The sequence below is a fragment of the Mytilus edulis genome, chromosome 2 (genome assembly GCF_963676685.1).
Source record: "Mytilus edulis chromosome 2, xbMytEdul2.2, whole genome shotgun sequence".
Lineage (NCBI taxonomy): Eukaryota > Metazoa > Mollusca > Bivalvia > Mytilida > Mytilidae > Mytilus > Mytilus edulis.
Genome location: NC_092345.1, coordinates 12,119,709 through 12,137,242, shown reverse-complemented (window position 1 = coordinate 12,137,242; position 17,534 = coordinate 12,119,709). Strand labels below are relative to the sequence as shown.

At 31.7% G+C, this 17,534-nt stretch overlaps 2 protein-coding genes across 2 annotated transcripts; one reads left to right on the top strand and one right to left on the bottom strand.

Annotated features, from left to right (window-relative positions):
• The first annotated feature begins 279 nt into the window (after positions 1-279).
• On the top strand, positions 280-11,876 carry LOC139511468 (tyramine beta-hydroxylase-like). The gene is made up of 9 exons (XM_071298240.1): positions 280-659; positions 3,738-3,939; positions 5,460-5,592; positions 6,393-6,491; positions 7,617-7,796; positions 8,686-8,852; positions 9,516-9,759; positions 10,414-10,510; positions 10,980-11,876. The coding sequence occupies exons 1-9, from the start codon at positions 598-600 to the stop codon at positions 11,545-11,547; spliced, it is 1,752 nt and encodes a 583-aa protein (XP_071154341.1). The 5' UTR covers positions 280-597; the 3' UTR covers positions 11,548-11,876.
• Positions 11,591-15,990, bottom strand: LOC139511469 (uncharacterized). The gene is made up of 5 exons (XM_071298241.1): positions 15,760-15,990; positions 14,913-14,947; positions 14,433-14,505; positions 13,986-14,030; positions 11,591-12,829 (listed from the first exon to the last, which is right to left on the bottom strand). The coding sequence occupies exons 1-5, from the start codon at positions 15,848-15,850 to the stop codon at positions 12,708-12,710; spliced, it is 366 nt and encodes a 121-aa protein (XP_071154342.1). The 5' UTR covers positions 15,851-15,990; the 3' UTR covers positions 11,591-12,707.
• Positions 15,991-17,534: the final 1,544 nt, after the last annotated feature.

Genomic DNA, 17,534 nt, shown 5'->3' with positions numbered 1-17,534 from the left:
AAATTAAAATTGAAAAATTCCTTATAAAATGACAAAAAAATAAAAGCTCAAACACATCAAAAGGATTGAAGACAACAGTCATATGCTTGTGAAGGTACAGATATTTTCTTGTTTATAAAATGGTAAATTAATGAATTGGATGAAAATCTTGGACGAAAAATACTCATAAATTTGTTCTCTATACTTGTTTTGCTTTCTTTTTCTTGATAATTAATTTACCATCAGAAATCTTCAAATTTATTTTTAAAGTGAATTCGAAAGTGTAGGCTTCAGTGCATTTGAAAGTATACTATGACTGTGAAGAATTGTATTTATAAGTCTTCGTATTATCATTTAACTGTGTCATAATTAGGCACATTAGGCAAAACGTGTTTTATAAATTCACATGAAAGGAAATAAGTTAAAAATTGGAACAATATCTTTCTTAAAGTAGGACACAATAAGTAATTGCCTACTCATGTATAATCAGCCGCTTCCTTTTCTTTTGACATTATTATAGACATCATTATTAGGATAATTCGTTTATGGGTTGAACATATAACTTTTAATTAAGTTTCACAAATAATGTTCAACTGATCTATTTCCGGTTGTCGCTTTATGAAGTGTAAACTGTCAATATTTGGTTATTCTCAATGCATTATGGACAACGTATCTTACTGGTAAGTGTTTATTATAATAGTAATCACAATAGTTATGAATGGTTTTATCTTTAAAGTATCACCGTCGCCAACTTTATGCATCTGAAGCACAGCTTGATATACATCAGTAACATGTTTACTCTGCCGGGGCACCAAGTTATTTGTAGTTTGTATTGCCCTGGTACTCTGCAACCTCCCCCTTCCTCCCCCCCTTTTTTTTTTATCATAGTTACTGTAATTTGTGAATTTGTAAATTAGGTGGTGGCCATGTTGTTATGTGTTTGGAAATACCATCATTTAGGTATTGACTCTTTGTTGCCAAAAATAAATTGAAGAAATAAAAGTCATCTGAATACAAGTTAACATTATCTAGAAGCTTGTAAAAGCTTTTTTTATAATATATTATTTTAGGAATTTTATCTATCCTATTGAAAACTGACTGTGTCCGCCACTATCTCCTTGTATTGTATTCTTGGTTGTTTATTTATCTTATTCTAAAAGCTTTATCTAGGTTTTTTTTGTGAATGTTTCTGTGTTTTTGTTGGTTTGTTTCCTATGTCTCAAAATTGTTGTGTTCTTTGGTTGTTTAATTTTGACTTGAGGAAGCTTTTCACTCACAGTGCTTTAATTTTTGTTATTGTTGAATTGCTGCCTCCTTACTATTTACCCTTATATGAGTTACCTAAATTCTAAAATATGAATTGCTGACTGTATGTGCGAAAGGCTTTTAAAATTTGCATTCATTATATTTTAAGTAATTAAATCTTCAGGTTGCACTTTGTAAATACAGCTGTTTCTCAAAACACGCCTCTTTCGGGAAGTAATTGAATATTCATAGAAAATTAATTTTGTTTACATACTGGTTCCCAGTTATGCTCTCTGTGTTCCATATCGCAGAGACAGAATTTGGGAATGTTACCAGTAAATAAACACGTGCATATTGTTTACATTGAAATCTGTGGTAACCTTTCATTCGAGGTAGGGGTAGTTAAGAAAATTAGTGTAAGTTTAAACTCTGAGAAGTTCAGGGCATATAAACGTTGAAAATATGCCGCACAGCCCTATATTTTGACCTTTGAAAAAAATTGTGGTGCATATGAACTTTCAATTCTAGGATAAGATTTTTTTCAAAACTTCATAGTAAAAGTGGTACAGTTTTAGCCGTAAAAGGAGTTCCTATGGGAAATTGCATTGTCAATATTTACAGAAATGCAACCTATATAGGGTGAAAAAGGGGAACATTCAGAATTTAACCAAATTTGCTTTATTTCACAGATTTTAAAGAAATTAACTCAAATAAGAAGTTTTATAAATATTTAATGAAGATTGATAGAATCCTGGGCCTTAAATATGATGACTCAGCATAAATTAACAGTTAACAGTATGCATAGTTTACTTAAAGTCCATTTATGGGGTATTTGTGTCCTTTCGATAACCCAAAAGTAAGCCGCAACACCTAAATCTGCTTTTTTGTCACCACGGCTTAATAAATACAAGCTAGAAAAACAAAAACATCTCAAGAAAACTTACAATAGTGTGTTCTATCCTGAATATGTACTTAATATTCAAAATTGCTAAAAACAGCAGAATGATTTAGGAAATTTGAGGCCCCAGGGGCAAAAAACATAAAAGAATTGCCTACCCCATGGGTCATAAAACAAATAATTTAACTTGTAAATGCTATGATTTTATGATTTTAAAGTTCTTGATATAGAAAACAATAACTATGCTTAGAAGTTATGCAAAAATCAGATGTTAGCAGTCATCTCTACAACATTTTAAATGAATTTATATCTCAGACTGGTATCTGCATACATACAACTATTGCAAATATGGCTTTGTTTGAACACTTCTAGTATATATAGTAGCTAAATTGTGTCAGATATATGGTAACAGATGATACTGTTGTGACAAGAATTCTAAATTGACCATTTGAGGCGGAAAATGTGTTCTTTAATTGACAAATAGGCTTACAGTAAGATGTGGACTGGAGATAGAGGCTGGATTGGATACTTTATATAATCTTGAATGTTGTAATGCTTGACTGCTAAACATTACATTTATGGTATTCTGATATGCTTTCAATATGTTATCAAAACAGTTTTTAACAGGTTCTAGGCATTTTTTATCAGAAAATATGCAAATAGGGTAAGCTGGCAATAATTAAAGTCTTGTTTTCAAATTCTTTAAAAAATTGAAACAGGGGAGGGGGTATAAAATGTATAGTAAAGAAAAAATTAGAGCATACACAGTGATTTCTTTAAGACTTTAATTCTGATAAATGAGTATTAATGTGAGAAAAACTGATTTTAGAGAGTTTTCTATTTGAATAAATGTCTGTATAGGTTGCACTTTGTAAATACAGCTGTTTCTCAAAACACGCCTCTTTCGGGATGTAATTGAATATTCATAGAAAATTAATTTTGTTTACATACTGGTTCCCAGTTATGCTCTCTGTGTTCCATATCGCAGAGACAGAACTTGGGAATGTTACCAGTAAATAAACACGTGCATATTGTTTACATTGAAATCTGTGGTAACCTTTCATTCGAGGTAGGGGTAGTTAAGAACATTAGTGTAAGTTTAAACTCTGAGAAGTTCAGGGCATATAAACGTTGAAAATATGCCACACAGCCCTATATTTTGACCTTCGAAAAAAATTGTGGTGCATATGAACTTTCAATACTAGGATAAGATTTTTTTCAAAACTTCATAGTAAAAGTGGTACAGTTTTAGCCGTAAAAGGAGGTTCCTATTGGAAATTGCATTGTCAATATTTACAGAAATGCAACCTTCAAATCGATTTGTTACATATGTACTAACCAATTATGAAAGTACTTGCATTATTTTCCTTAATGAAAAAAAGGCAACAGTAGTATACCGCTGTTATTATTTTGTTGTTGCTAATTTTGCGTCCTCAATGCTTTTCAACTTCGTATTTTATCATAACTTGTTTAGTTTTTTGTTTCGATCGTCACTGATGAATATCTTGTAAATATAACTCACGTCTATTATTCAAGATTTTAATCCTGGTATCTGTAATGCGTTGTTTTACTTTACGGTGATATTTCCTACAAATAAGTTTTGTTTTGATTATAGGTTCGTCATTAAGTTGTGTGTTCTAATTACCGTAGTCCATGTAGCAGTAGGCTTCCCAAGATTTCAAGATGTGATTCCTAATGGAGATAAATTACCACATCCATGTAAACCTAATTATATATGGCATGGCGTTGGACATAGAGCAGACAGAGGTGAAGGGCCACTGAACGATTTCGGAAAAGATTTCCTTCGACTCGGAAAGGTTGGTGTAGATTTTATCAATAATTAATGAACCTTGTTTCCGGTGTTATAATTATACTGACTATTCACTGTGAACTTATTTACAATATAGGACATTTTATAAAAAAAAAAAGAAATGAAAGATATACACAAAGGGATATTCAACCTCATAAGACACTGACAATGCCATGGTTAAAAAAGAAAAACGACGAAAATACAGTACACAAAATACAACTTAGCAAACTATAAACTAAGCAACAGAACCCAGCCATAATTTGATGTATGGTGGCAGTGGAATCTCGGAATGCTTCAGAAGCTTAACTTACCTATCCTCTTCGCTTCTGGTGGAGCATAAGGTCGCCACAAGATTTTGCCAATCAGTTCTGTCTCTAGCCTTTGTTTCTCCCCAGGTCATGTCAAGGTCCTTCAGTTCGGCTTTAATCGTTTGACACCAGCTGATTGTTTGTTGTTGTTGTTGTTATATTGGATACAGGCATCCTGAGAACATGGCCCAGCCATCTGAAGCTCCTCTGTTGTATCCCGTTGACCCTTTGACCCTGTGTGGTTATAGTTCACTTGCATTCGCTTATGCCTTATATTCCTAGTTGGTACCTTTCCTTCCCATTATGACTTGCACTGTTTTTGAGACCTGGAATATAGTTTTCACATTCCACGCACCAATCGTTATGGTCTTTTTTAATCCATGAGATGTTCCTTCCAAGGCCTCCCAAGTTGGACTTTCTCCTTGCACAATCATATTTCTACCTGTGTAGCCCGTCGTCCAATGAATGACTGCTGTTTGTTTATTTCTGTGATAAGCTTTTGTTTTATAAGATGATGTTATTAGCCTAATGCTTAACCCCCAACTCAGAGAGGGCTATTTTGTTTTATTGAGGTTCCCGTCCCCATGTTGTGCTGATGAGCGGTGATATTTCCAGTTTGTTTAGAGTTCAGACTCCTATACATTTTGCCTTACTGGTCTTACAACCCCTATCCGGCTGACTAATTATCCATAGCTTTAAAGAATGGCTTTTTTTACTGAACCTACTTTAAGTGTTACCCAAGCTTTAAACACGTTTGTATGATTCGAATTAAGAAATATTTTCTTACATTTAGAAACAAGATTCCTATTCCTAAATCTTTTCTTTTGGTATACATATTTTACACACTTTCAAGCAGTTTTTTTGGTAAAACCTATATTTGGGAAATATAAGTTAGAATACACATTGATTTTCAGATAGCATATGCATGTATGTATGACAATTTAATTCGAAATGTTATTACTCACATTGATCTCAAAATCATTACAGTCAGCATAGATAAATTTGGTCAAAAAAGTGTTTTATTTTCCATACATGTATCCTTCAAAACAAGCTTTTTATTGCTTACCATACTGTGTGGGAATTTTGTTAATGCTGTATAGTGACCTTTAGTTGTTAACACCCACGCCCTTTGTTCTCTAATGGAAAGTTGTCTGATTGAAAATCATACTTCTTCTTTTTATATATGTATATATATAAATCAGATTTATAACATTTGTAGAAGTGGAATAAATCTTTATGCCAGCTTGATTCTGACAAAGATGGGATAAGTAACGGAGAAGAACTTGGTGACCCTGATTGTATTTGGACACGACAGACTATTCCGCAGAGACAAAATAAGATAACACATCCAGGTTAGTTCTCTCTGGATTATCTGTAGTATTTATAAACGTGCTTTACATACAGAATTACATGAGTTATTTGGAAAATTTGTCAATTTGATGTCTTAACCCTCCTCACACGTCTATCAAAAATTAAAATAACAAAAATACCGAACCGAAATTTCTTAACGGATAGTCCCCAAGTTTATGGCAAAATCAAAAGCTCAAATACATCAAACGAATGGATAACAACTGTCATATTCCTGATCTGGGGCAGCCATAGATTTTTGTTATATATATATATATATATATACAACTCATCTAAACATCAACCCAACAATGTTAGATCTGTAAATTTGCTTTAGCATTTTTTTTTTGTTCTTCCCTGGCCGGGATTCGAACCCATGCTACTGAGATATCGTGTCACTAAATCGCCTGCACTGTAGCCGTCCCGCTAGACCACACGACCACCTGGGCTTTACAATAATAAAGCTTTCGGTGGCCGTGTGTTACCTTTCCTCGTCAGTTTTAATCTAGCGTCGTACTACAGTACATGATATATAAGGCATGGAGATGTTATTGTTACAGATCAGCTCAATTATCTATAGTAAAGGATCTGAAAAATCTAGATCCTATATATATATATAACATTGAAAACCTTAGATTTACAACGGTGAATTCGATTTTTAAATATAAATTGATTGAAAAAAAATGTGGTATTTTACCGATAATTATATTATTTTTAATTTTATATTTTTGATTAAAGGACGAAGCGTTTTTAATAATGAAACTAAAAATATCAACAAAAGCCAAATATATTGTATTTAAAACAGGTGTTTGTGATCCTTGGGAAAGTGAGAAGTGCAAGAAACAAAATACATGGGTTGACTGTAATATAGACGAACTCAAATGTGCTGCCATTCATGATAAAAGTTAGTATTATTTTAGCATAGATGTCTTCATCCTACTAAAACCTACTCCTTACGCAGCTTTTTTTTTTTAATCCTTCGTCCATTGAATTCACTAGTCGATGGAAACAATATTTCATAAAAACAGAACTCCATTACCTTGTTATAAAAATAGAAAAAAAATCAAGGATCATACAAAACTGATAATCCGGAAAGGACAAACAGCATAAATGAAAAAAAATATATGAAACAAAACAATGAACAATAATGATAGTGCACGAAATACTTCTCAAAATACTAGAGGACAAATTACGATTGAGCAACGCAGACCAACCAAGATGCTGTGAAAGGATTGACATTTCTTGGCTTCTTTTAATACCATTTGTTTATCATGAACGAATATGTCGGGTAATTTTCCTAAATACAAAAGGCTCAATACTCTTTATATACGTGTTGAAAAAATTCCCAAGGCATCAATATTCTAAAACGGTAGCTACTAACCATTTACAATATAACAGTCGTTTGTAGCATAACAACCCAGTAAAAACCCATTCATCAAAAATATAAGTACAGAGGTTCTCTCAAGCAATATGTAAATGAATGTTGTCTTTCGGTGAAAAAGTCGAACGATAGGCTATGTAAAATGTATTTAAAACTTCTCAATACTTTAAGACACTTGTCTTTAATTGTTGTCTTACATCGTATATTGACCTTTAGCTGACTTTTATTAAGTGTAATCCTTATACATACATGTACATATATAGTCAGAACTATATAGGTTACCGAATTCATCATATATAATTTTATAAATCCTCATTTATAATACATTAAAATAAAATATCAAGCAATTGCTAAAAGCTCAAAATTGATTTGTTTTTAAATTCAATTATAGCAAGGACAGACTTTTGTGAGTCTCTATACGTATTCCTGAGTACATGTTTTTTCAACCTCTAAAGATTGAATAGTCCAATACTTTAAGCATATTTAGAATTATCATAAAAAATTATAAACAAATGAAAGGAGTTGTGGAATTTACGACTACGAGACAGCAACCCTATGGCATGATTGATTTTTTTTAAATACACAGAAAACTTTAATGCTAGTCTGACTTCTACAAAATTCTCTAGATTTAATCGTTTCATTTTTCAGGTGTAATGAATATTACAATTCGAATGCCCGAGACGAAGGTACCGAACACAGAGACAAACTACATGTGTACTATGTTTGATTTACCAAGCGATGGAGACTTCCACATGATTGCCAGTGTCCCTTACATTGTAAACAATTATGTCATGCATCATATGTTGTTGTTTGGGTGTGCAGATACAGGTAAATTAACTCGTTTGATGTTGTTTGGGTGTGTAAATACAGGTAAAATACCTCATATGGTGTTGTTTGTGTGTGAACATTCAGGTAAAATATCCCATATATTGACAAAAGGTAAAAACAACTTATCTGTTGTTGTTTTGGTGTAACAGTACAGGTGAAATACTCATATGCTGTAGAGTGAAAATACAGGTAAAACCAACCAAACTATGATGTTTTGGTGTGAACATAAAGATAAAATAACTAAAAATTTTATCATATAAAAACAAGCAGATTTGGTATGATTAAAATGGGACAATTATTCAGAAGAGTCCAAAAGACGCATGTGTTTCTCAGAACTACGATTGTTGTTGAATCATAGCAGAAAAGCGTTCTACAGTGGGATTCCAAAAATCATTCCGTGCTTCTCATTCAGCCGGAAAGGTGTTGACTATATCCCTTACAACAGAATTTTTCAATGCTTCCCAAATTATCTGCTATCATTAATATCCCCCCAAAAACGTAAAATAATTAATTTTCAATGAACATGAGTTACTTTTGCGTTTTTGTGCATCACATGGTCCTTACGGCTGACCTCTTCACACGGACCCTTCTACAGACAGATAGCGAAGATATGCTTGTTTCTATACCGCATCCTCGTTTGTGTTTTAAAAACATTTTGCGTTTTTAGCAACTTGCGTTTTCACATCTATTTCAAATTGAAGACAGTTTAAATGGATTTTTCCATGCATAAAATCAAAATAACTTTTAATCAGTTTTATGCTTACGATTTTTGTCATCTTATCATTAAGAAGACGATAATGTTTTAATTGCCAATTAAAAAGGTGCAATCAGTTACCTTTTTATATGGTTCGGCAATTCTATGCAAAAACTTTGTTTTTTATTTATATAGATTACGTCAGAAAGATTGAACCAAATAATCCTAAGTTATGCCAGATGGGAGCAAAAGGCTGCAGTGACATCATAAATACATGGACAGTGGGAAATGCTGGCCAATGTGCTCCAAAAGAGTTTGGATATAGAATTGGTATGAAGGGATATAAACGTGTGTTACTTCAGGTGAGTATATGCCTTGATGGATCTGCTGCATGGTGTGCACTTTTGAATAACATTAAAATAATTTGAAAGGATATAAACGTGTACAATCGTTGGTAAGGGGTACATATCTTGGTATACATGGAAATATTTCCATATATATATGAATGAAAGGAGGCTGTTTATTTCTTAGCCTGTTATTAGACAATTATTGTATAGATTATAGAAATACAAATATAGTTTTGCTTGATTTGTACAGTTTTTTAATATGCACACAATTATTTAGATATTTCCAAGCTCGTTTGTATTTTCATCAGATGAGTAATGTTCTTATTTCACCACCGATATTTCATACATACTTAAGTAATGACCTGTCCACTCGAAATAACATAAGTAGGTTATTCAAAAGTGTGCACCACATTTTTTATGATATTTCGAACAGAGAGAAAATTCTTAAAGTCACTCCTTATAATGAAATTCCAAATTGCATGTTTAATGAGTAAATCAAGTAAAAAAGGTTGATGGCGCCATGGCTATATGAAGAAGTAATGTCTACGAGCTGATAGACAAACAAAATTGCCAATCAGAAGATATATTACATCCAAAATTAAATTATCTAAGAATGTATGAAATTTTGAAAAGAAAATAATATCGGAGACGGTTTGTTATATCAGCACTTTGTTTTAGGCTCATTGGAATAACCCAGAGTTGAAAGAGCATTATGTCGACAGCTCCGGTCTTACTCTTTTTTATACAAGTAAACTAAGACCAAACGATGCCGGAGTTTTGATGATTGGCAGTAGCAGTTTTACATTGCCACCAGGAAGATCAGATGTTGAAGTTGTTGGAACATGCTCTAAACAATGTAGCAAAGAAAAGTTCAAAGGTCCCATTTATGTTTCTGCCGCATTAAATCATATGCATTATTTGGGTGAGTTTTGTTGTTGAAGATTATTAATCTTTTTATATATCATTTATATTTATATGTGCATTAACGATTTAGCATTGATCATGTAAATACAATGTATAATGGTTAAATCAGAAATATAATTATCATTGATATTTTTGCAAAAGTTGATTAAAAGAAAATTTTGCTCTCTTGCTTATTTAACCTATCACGATATTTTCCCATAGAGACATTTCTCTTAATTCAGAAATTCACAAGAATTGATTTAAATCAAAACTATTATTTCTTCGGAAAGTTATAGTAGATGTGTTGTTGTATACCTTTACACTGGGATATTTCGGGTTCCATTAAGGAAAAAATAGAGTTGAGGTATAAGACTTACCATGTCATAGCAAATAGTGAAAAAAAGTCTATAAAACACAACATAGATAACTAAAGAATGAACAATACGACTCCAACCGAAAACCATGGTTAATCTCAGGTGCACTGAAAGAATAAGCATGTTCCACTTTAACCATCCGCCATGTTGCTTCTGTAAGTACACATTTGGTGATAAGCATATAAACTCATCATAGATACCAGGACTGAAGTATGCGTGTGTTAGAGACGAGTATAAAAGACTATTCGGAATTTGCCTCTATATTGAAGTATGGCAACAGAATGTTATTGTATTTACAGGTAAAAAACAGAAGATAGAGTTGATACGTGATGGCAGAAAAATTCAGGATATTACAAACGAAGACAATTTTAATTATGATAAACCAATCACGCACAGGTATATATTGTCGTCTCTTATTTTTCATCGTTTTGCTCATTAGCTTTCATTTTTTTTGGGTATAGAGTGTTTGCTTCCTTGTTTTCCGGAATATCTGTAAGTACACGTATTATCCCCCTTAAAAAACGAGACAAAATGTCACATCCCACGAGGGATTTGTAAGAAAAAAAGGCAAAAGGGTCAAGCATTCTAAGCTGCAATAAACATATTCCTAAACGTTTATTATTTAATTCTAAGAAAGTCATTTGAGTGCAGGTTAAGTAATTTTAAAACCTTCAATTATCACAACACGTGTCCCTTTTAAGAAAGGTTAATGGTCGTCATTTTATTGCTAAACGAGTCAATGAACAACGAAATTAAAGGACGACAAGTAGAAAAGTTTTTTAAAAGGTTGAAATGCAACAGACCGGTTGACAATTCAAAATTTTATTTGTGAAAATAACAGTAAAATAAGTCCTTTATATTGTAGTTTCAGCAGCCCAATCGAAATACAACCTGGAGATGAAATAAAAACAACGTGTGTGTTTAAAACAACATCTAAACTAAATTATACCTACTTTGGACAAGGTACAAATGACGAAATGTGCTTTGGGTTTTTAACATTTTATCCTGCAAAGAATGTGAAACGGAAATTTTGTACATCATGGAAAAGCATTCCAGTATGTGAACTTATAGCTCCGATAGTCAGAGGTTGCGAGAAAGCAAAATTTACAAATTTATCAAATCCTGAATTTACTGAAATGAGAAAAGCTGTGAAAGATCATTGTTCTACAAACGATACCTGTTTAGAGAAATGTAAAGATCATCTAACAATCATAAACATGCATCCATGCATGGAAGGAGACGTAGGAAAATACATTAAGTACAAATTAAAAATGTATCGGGACTCCAGTGTAACATATTTCTATAATGGAATTGAATCGTGTTCACTAAAACATGCACCTCTTTTATTACAACCAAACACAGCGAAATCGATCAGTATTTTTCAATTTCACTTTGTAGTCATTTTTGGTTGCATTGTCATGTTCATCACATAAATCGATGTAAACCCTGTTATCATGATAATCACATGAATCAATGTTAACACAGGTATCATATTAATCACATAAATAAATGTAAACACAGTTATCATGTTAATCACAATAATCAATGTAAATACTGTTATCATGTTTATCAAATACGTTAATGTAAATAAAGTTATCATGTTTATCACATACATGTATATAAATGATTGTACATATACAGTTATTGGTGTTTCGCAGCGAGATCAATACAATTATTTGATAGAATTTAATTCTTGTAAATAGTATTATGAAACATTATAAATAAAGGAAATAGTAGTATACCGCTATTCAAAAGTCATAAATCGATTGAGAGAAAACAATTACAGGTTTCAAACTAAAACCAAGGGAAACACTTCAACTATAAGAGGAAAACAAAGAAACAACAGGAATACTGAACACTAAACCGGTTGCACAAAATAAATTTTATGATTATTGGACTGATATATCTTTGGTTGGTATAGAAGCTTCACAATCTCTTCACGTTCAACAACATAAACTATCACAAGATTGATTAACTTACCTGTATTTGGTAAAACCTTGGGTTTTTTTTAACTCTATAACTCTATTTTCGTAAAAAGGGTAAATATTCAAAGGAGCAATACAAACAGTTAAATAAAAACAGACAACCACAATTGACTTGTTTCACATTTTTCATGTCGGGGCCATTTAAAGCCGACTATACTGTATGGTGTATTTCTCATTGTTGGATGTCGTACGATTGCATATACTTGCTTACGTCCATTTCATTTGAAATATAGTGTATAGTTGTCTATTTGCATTCGTACCACATCTCCTTATTGTCATATAAAACAATATGGCCAAAATCAATACCTACAAAAGGCAAACAAGAATCAACAAAACTCTACCTGATCAAATAGGGAAAAGATAAGCTAAATTATTTCCATAAAAATCAGTGGGGGAGGAGACCTGGAAGTGTTAGCAGTTCTTGTTCCAGGTGAAGCGCATTTTCTAGACACAGATAAAGCAAAACGTTACAGAACTTTAAAAATAATATAAGTATATAAGCGAAACATAGTTTATTTATCTATATTTTCATGGAGATATTATAACCACGTGACTAATGAATAGGCATACTCGTGCGTTAACCCCTTCCAAATAAAACAGTAGTCCTCTTAGTTACTTTGTGAAATTTCTTTTTCTGACTGTTTTGTTTTCCTTTGATCTTCTTCTTTCATTTTATCTATCGTTCCCGAAATCGTTCCCGATTTTTCGTTAGTTCTTTCGTTGCCTTTTTCTATATATAAAGAATTAAATACACTTATATCCGTGTTAACATAAAATGAGTGCAGAATATTAAACATTGTTAAAAGGTTCAGAATAATTCCATAGCTTGAAAAGATATAATTTAAGAAATTGAAATTGTTTCAATGTTATTTACCTTGTCTAGTTTCAACGTCAAACCGCATCAGTGAATGCAATTTGCTATACGGTTTATTAACTTTATGCGACAAAAAACCTTGTTTTACTATTTTCCATCTGATTATATTAATGTGCTTGTCAAGTTTTTAACCACAACTATTTCTTTTTAATATGACTTTGAAACTGAGTGACGTGAGATTCCCAAACAGCAGGAGATGGTTTAGCATGTTGATGCACCTAGAGTTAACTCCGTTCATAGGCCATATCCGATTTTTTTATGTTAATTTAAAAAATTGTATGCAGCAGTATGGAGGAAATATGTGCAGATTTTATTTTTTATTTCAAAATTATATTTATTAGCAATACAGATACGAAATTCTCGACAAGTTTTACATTACATGCAATACAACTAGTATTTCTAGTTCTAAACAAAGACAGTTTGCTATGTTTTAGCATTTTACAAGTTCATGCTTTTGGACTATTTATGGTTTCTCTCCCTAAATCCGTTGTGTGTATACTGATTGATACTTCAGTCAGGGATAACATTGTTCATTTATTCAGTTTTATCTGTTTTGAGCTATCTTTCAGTAAACTGCTCGTGATCTGTGCTTTGGTGTTTCGAGTCAACCTGTTATTATGTTGTGCTGCTATTCTACAGTCCATGTTAGAAGCTTGGAGATTCGCTGACATTTTTACCCACAAGATTCTATAAGTGATGTTTTCAAGTCAAGAACCTGTATTTCAGTGGTTGTCCGTTGTTGTCTCTCATGTTAGGTTTTCCTTAATTGTTTAGTTTGTTTTGTTTGTTTGGATCATTTCACATTTACAGCTGACTAAACGGTATGAGTATTTATTATTATGGAAGGGTCAAATGTAGTTGTCTTGTTAGATATTTGTTCCATTATCAAGCATTACACATCTCCTTATTTTTTATACAAATATGAACAGAATAATGATTTTTTTGTTTATTAATATTAAATTGTGGTTGTATTTGCTAATCTTTACTTATATTATGCAATATTGGAACGTACCTTGATTCTTTATTATCATTTCCATTTCATGCACAAATACTGCATCTACACAGGGATAAAAAAAAAAAGACCATGAAAAAGGAGTTCCTTTACATTTTTTAATGGTTAATTTCTTAAGAGTTTGAAACTAGATATTGCTTTGCGTCATCCGTTACGGTTACAATAATTCTTTGTGTGTTTATAAAATGTATGTTATCGTGGAATATCCATTACATTGAAAATCATTTCTTTGTGTTATTTCATCTCGAAGAAACAAACGATTATTTTTCTACGGTTTAACATGTATAAAAACGATTTTACCTGTATGAAAAACGATTTTACCTGTATGAAAAACGATTAAACATGTATGAAAAACGATTAAACATGAATGAAAAACGATTTTACCTGTATGAAAAACAATTTTACCTGTATGAAAAACGATTTTACCTTTATAAAAAACAATTTTACCTGTATGAAAAGCAGTCAGGTGATCGTATGTCAAATCTTTTGGGTCATAAACATCCTCTTCTAAATTTTTATTCTATAAAAAAGCAAAATCACAAAAATACTGAACTCCAAGGAAAATTCAAAACAGAAAAATCCTCATTAAATGGCAAAATAAAAAGCTCAAACACATCGAACGAATGAATAACAACTGTCGTATTCCTGACTTGGTACAGTTGGTACAGGAAGTTGATATAGAAAGTAAACTATTTAAAATTAGTATTGAAAAACAATGTATATTAAAATACTGTATACTGTATTATTTAGTTAAATTGTTATGACATGAAGTTATGAGATTTCTTTATATATTCATATAAGGAGTTTTGATAAACCAGAAAAATTATACTCGTAATTTTTATAGTCTTGGATCCCATTCTTACATTTACCAACGCAAGACAGTTTGAACTAAGATCCAAGGTTGTACACCATTTTAACTACAATTACCTTTTTGGGGTCCCACTTCTTTGATTTCAATCCCTCTGAAAAGATAAGAGGTTTACCAATTAAATGATCTATGTACTTTTCTAATTAATTATCTGATCAAACAAAAGACATTCAGTCTCGAGACTGACATTTAACTCTATAACAAAGACCAAAATCTGACCATCTTTTGATTTCAATTTTTGTTGCGTTATGTTGTTCATAGTATCAGGGTGCAAGTTACTCAGAATTTCGTTTTCTGTGTAGTGTTTATGAACTTTTGGTCTATTCATCTTACTTTTTTTTATCATTTCGTTTTCTTTTTTAAGTACATATGGTCATTGTGGTGTCTGTCTTTTTATTTGGGAAATTCCGTTGTTTTGTATTTTTCCTTTTCGCCATAGCATGTAGTAGTCTATGAGACAAAATCCTTACACAGACTTTTGCCGTTACACCATTTGTTTTTGTTTTTCGTTTGACTTCCATAGTAATGTTCATGATCGGTTTATTTTGTAAATTTTGTTAGTTCATTTATTGGTTGTCATTGAAGGCCAAAGTGAACTATAACGTATTTAATTTTGTCACTTCCTATTTTATTGATCTCCGCTTTATTGTCATTTTTTTTAAATTCTGTCGCCATGACACCTGATTTCTAAAATTTGGAAGAGTTAAAGTATGGTCCGTACCCGTCTATTTTCTACTCTCTGGTCTCTTGTGAAGAGTTGTCTAATTATTGGCAATCATACCACATCTTTTTTATAAAATTTAAAAATAAGAAATAAGCAGAGAAACGTAGAATATCAGGACATCAAGCACTCTTAATTCTTATGTTTGATACATCCGATAATATTAAATACGCGGAAACGCTTACCTTGAAATTTAGGGAAATCTGTATGAGAATACGCAATAATTAATCCAAGAAAGGAAAATGTACACATTAAAAAATACTGAATTTTCATCATTCTGTTCAACTGGTGAAACGGTTGAATTTACAACCGCTAGATTCTACAATTAAAACTTAATAGCAAATAAGTAGCAAATCATAGCAACAGTTATAATACATTGGTTTATCTGTATTTGATAGTAACCGCAACACATGTTATTTTACTACTACAATTATTATTTCATTTAATTTCAGGTACTCTGGTAAAATGCTTTCCGATGCTACTTTTATTTCTCGATTACTGTCTGAGTGATTATATTTGGTTTTTCCTTTGGGTATAGCGATCAATATAAAATATTATAAGTTTACTCAAAATTAATTGCTATATTTAGAAATATTTTAAGGCATTACATTTGAGGTATTTTTAAATGCAGTACTAAAAGTATAACTATACAAAAGAAGACGTGGTATGATTGTAACATTGTGTAGTGACAATAAGTGTTCACATGTGAGAGGTGACAAAATAGGCATTCTTCCTTCGGAGAAAATGATTTTAAGATTTAAGACTTCATAGACCCTCATAGTTATTATATATGCTATATAGTGTATTGGGAAAAAAAAAGCGTAGAAATGTATCCAAAATAGTTGCAAACCTAGAATCACAGCCAAAATAGGTAATACAGCCAACACGGTTTAGACCAGCAAAAATACAGCATTTAAACAAACTTATTAGGTGTATTTGGTAAATGTGACTGTTGATAAATATGTTGAATAATGCTATCCAAACTAGTTGTAAAAATATTATTAACAACCTTTTTTTCGGTAAAGATCAATTATTTGTATTATTATCTTGTATAAATAGCACATATGTATTTTTCGGCGCATATGCAATGGTTTGTGAGGCAAATACATTGTTTGGCACAAAAGTATAGCACCAATTTTACAAAGAAATGTCTTCATATTAACCTGTGTTACCTTCAAATTAAACGCCCTCAAGTTTAATAAAAGCTGTGCGCAAACTTAAAAGAAAGAATCCCTAAATGCGCGAAAATGTTACGCGACCGCAGTAATAATGACATTGAAATGGAAATAGAATTAAAAGTAGATCAGAAGGCTGTCAATTTAATAATATCTGATGCAAAATCAAATCAAAAACTAAGATGGTTCTGCATGAGATAAATTTAGTAACCATTATTATAACTTTAACAAAAATTTCGTACAAAGTGTCCTAATAAGAAACCTTAGAAAAGCATAATGTTTCTTAGTTCAACGGACTTCTCCATTCATTCATATACATTTCTGTGTCAGCATCATACGATCCTTTAAATTCGATATTTTAGTAACTACAATCGATATCTACATAAGACAATGCTTGTACCAAGTCAGGAATATGACAGTTGTTATCCATTCGTTTAATGTGCTTGAGCTTTTGATTAGGGACTTTCTTTTTTTGAATTTTCCACGGAGTTCAGTATTTTAGTGATTTTACTTTTTACCATCTTCATGCCTCATATATAATGTACTTTGTTACAAGTCTAGATTCTCCTGACGAGAAAAGGTAACACTAGGCAATCGTAAAATCAATTGTAAGTACAGTCTAGGTGGCCGATCGGTCTAGAACGCTGGACACAGTTCAGGCAGTGTTGTCATGATATCCTAATAGCATGAGTTAAAAATCCCGGCGAGTGAAGAAAGAACAAAAATTGCTTCCACAAATTTGCAAAAAAATACGAATATAATCTGTTGTTACCTTTTTATCTTAA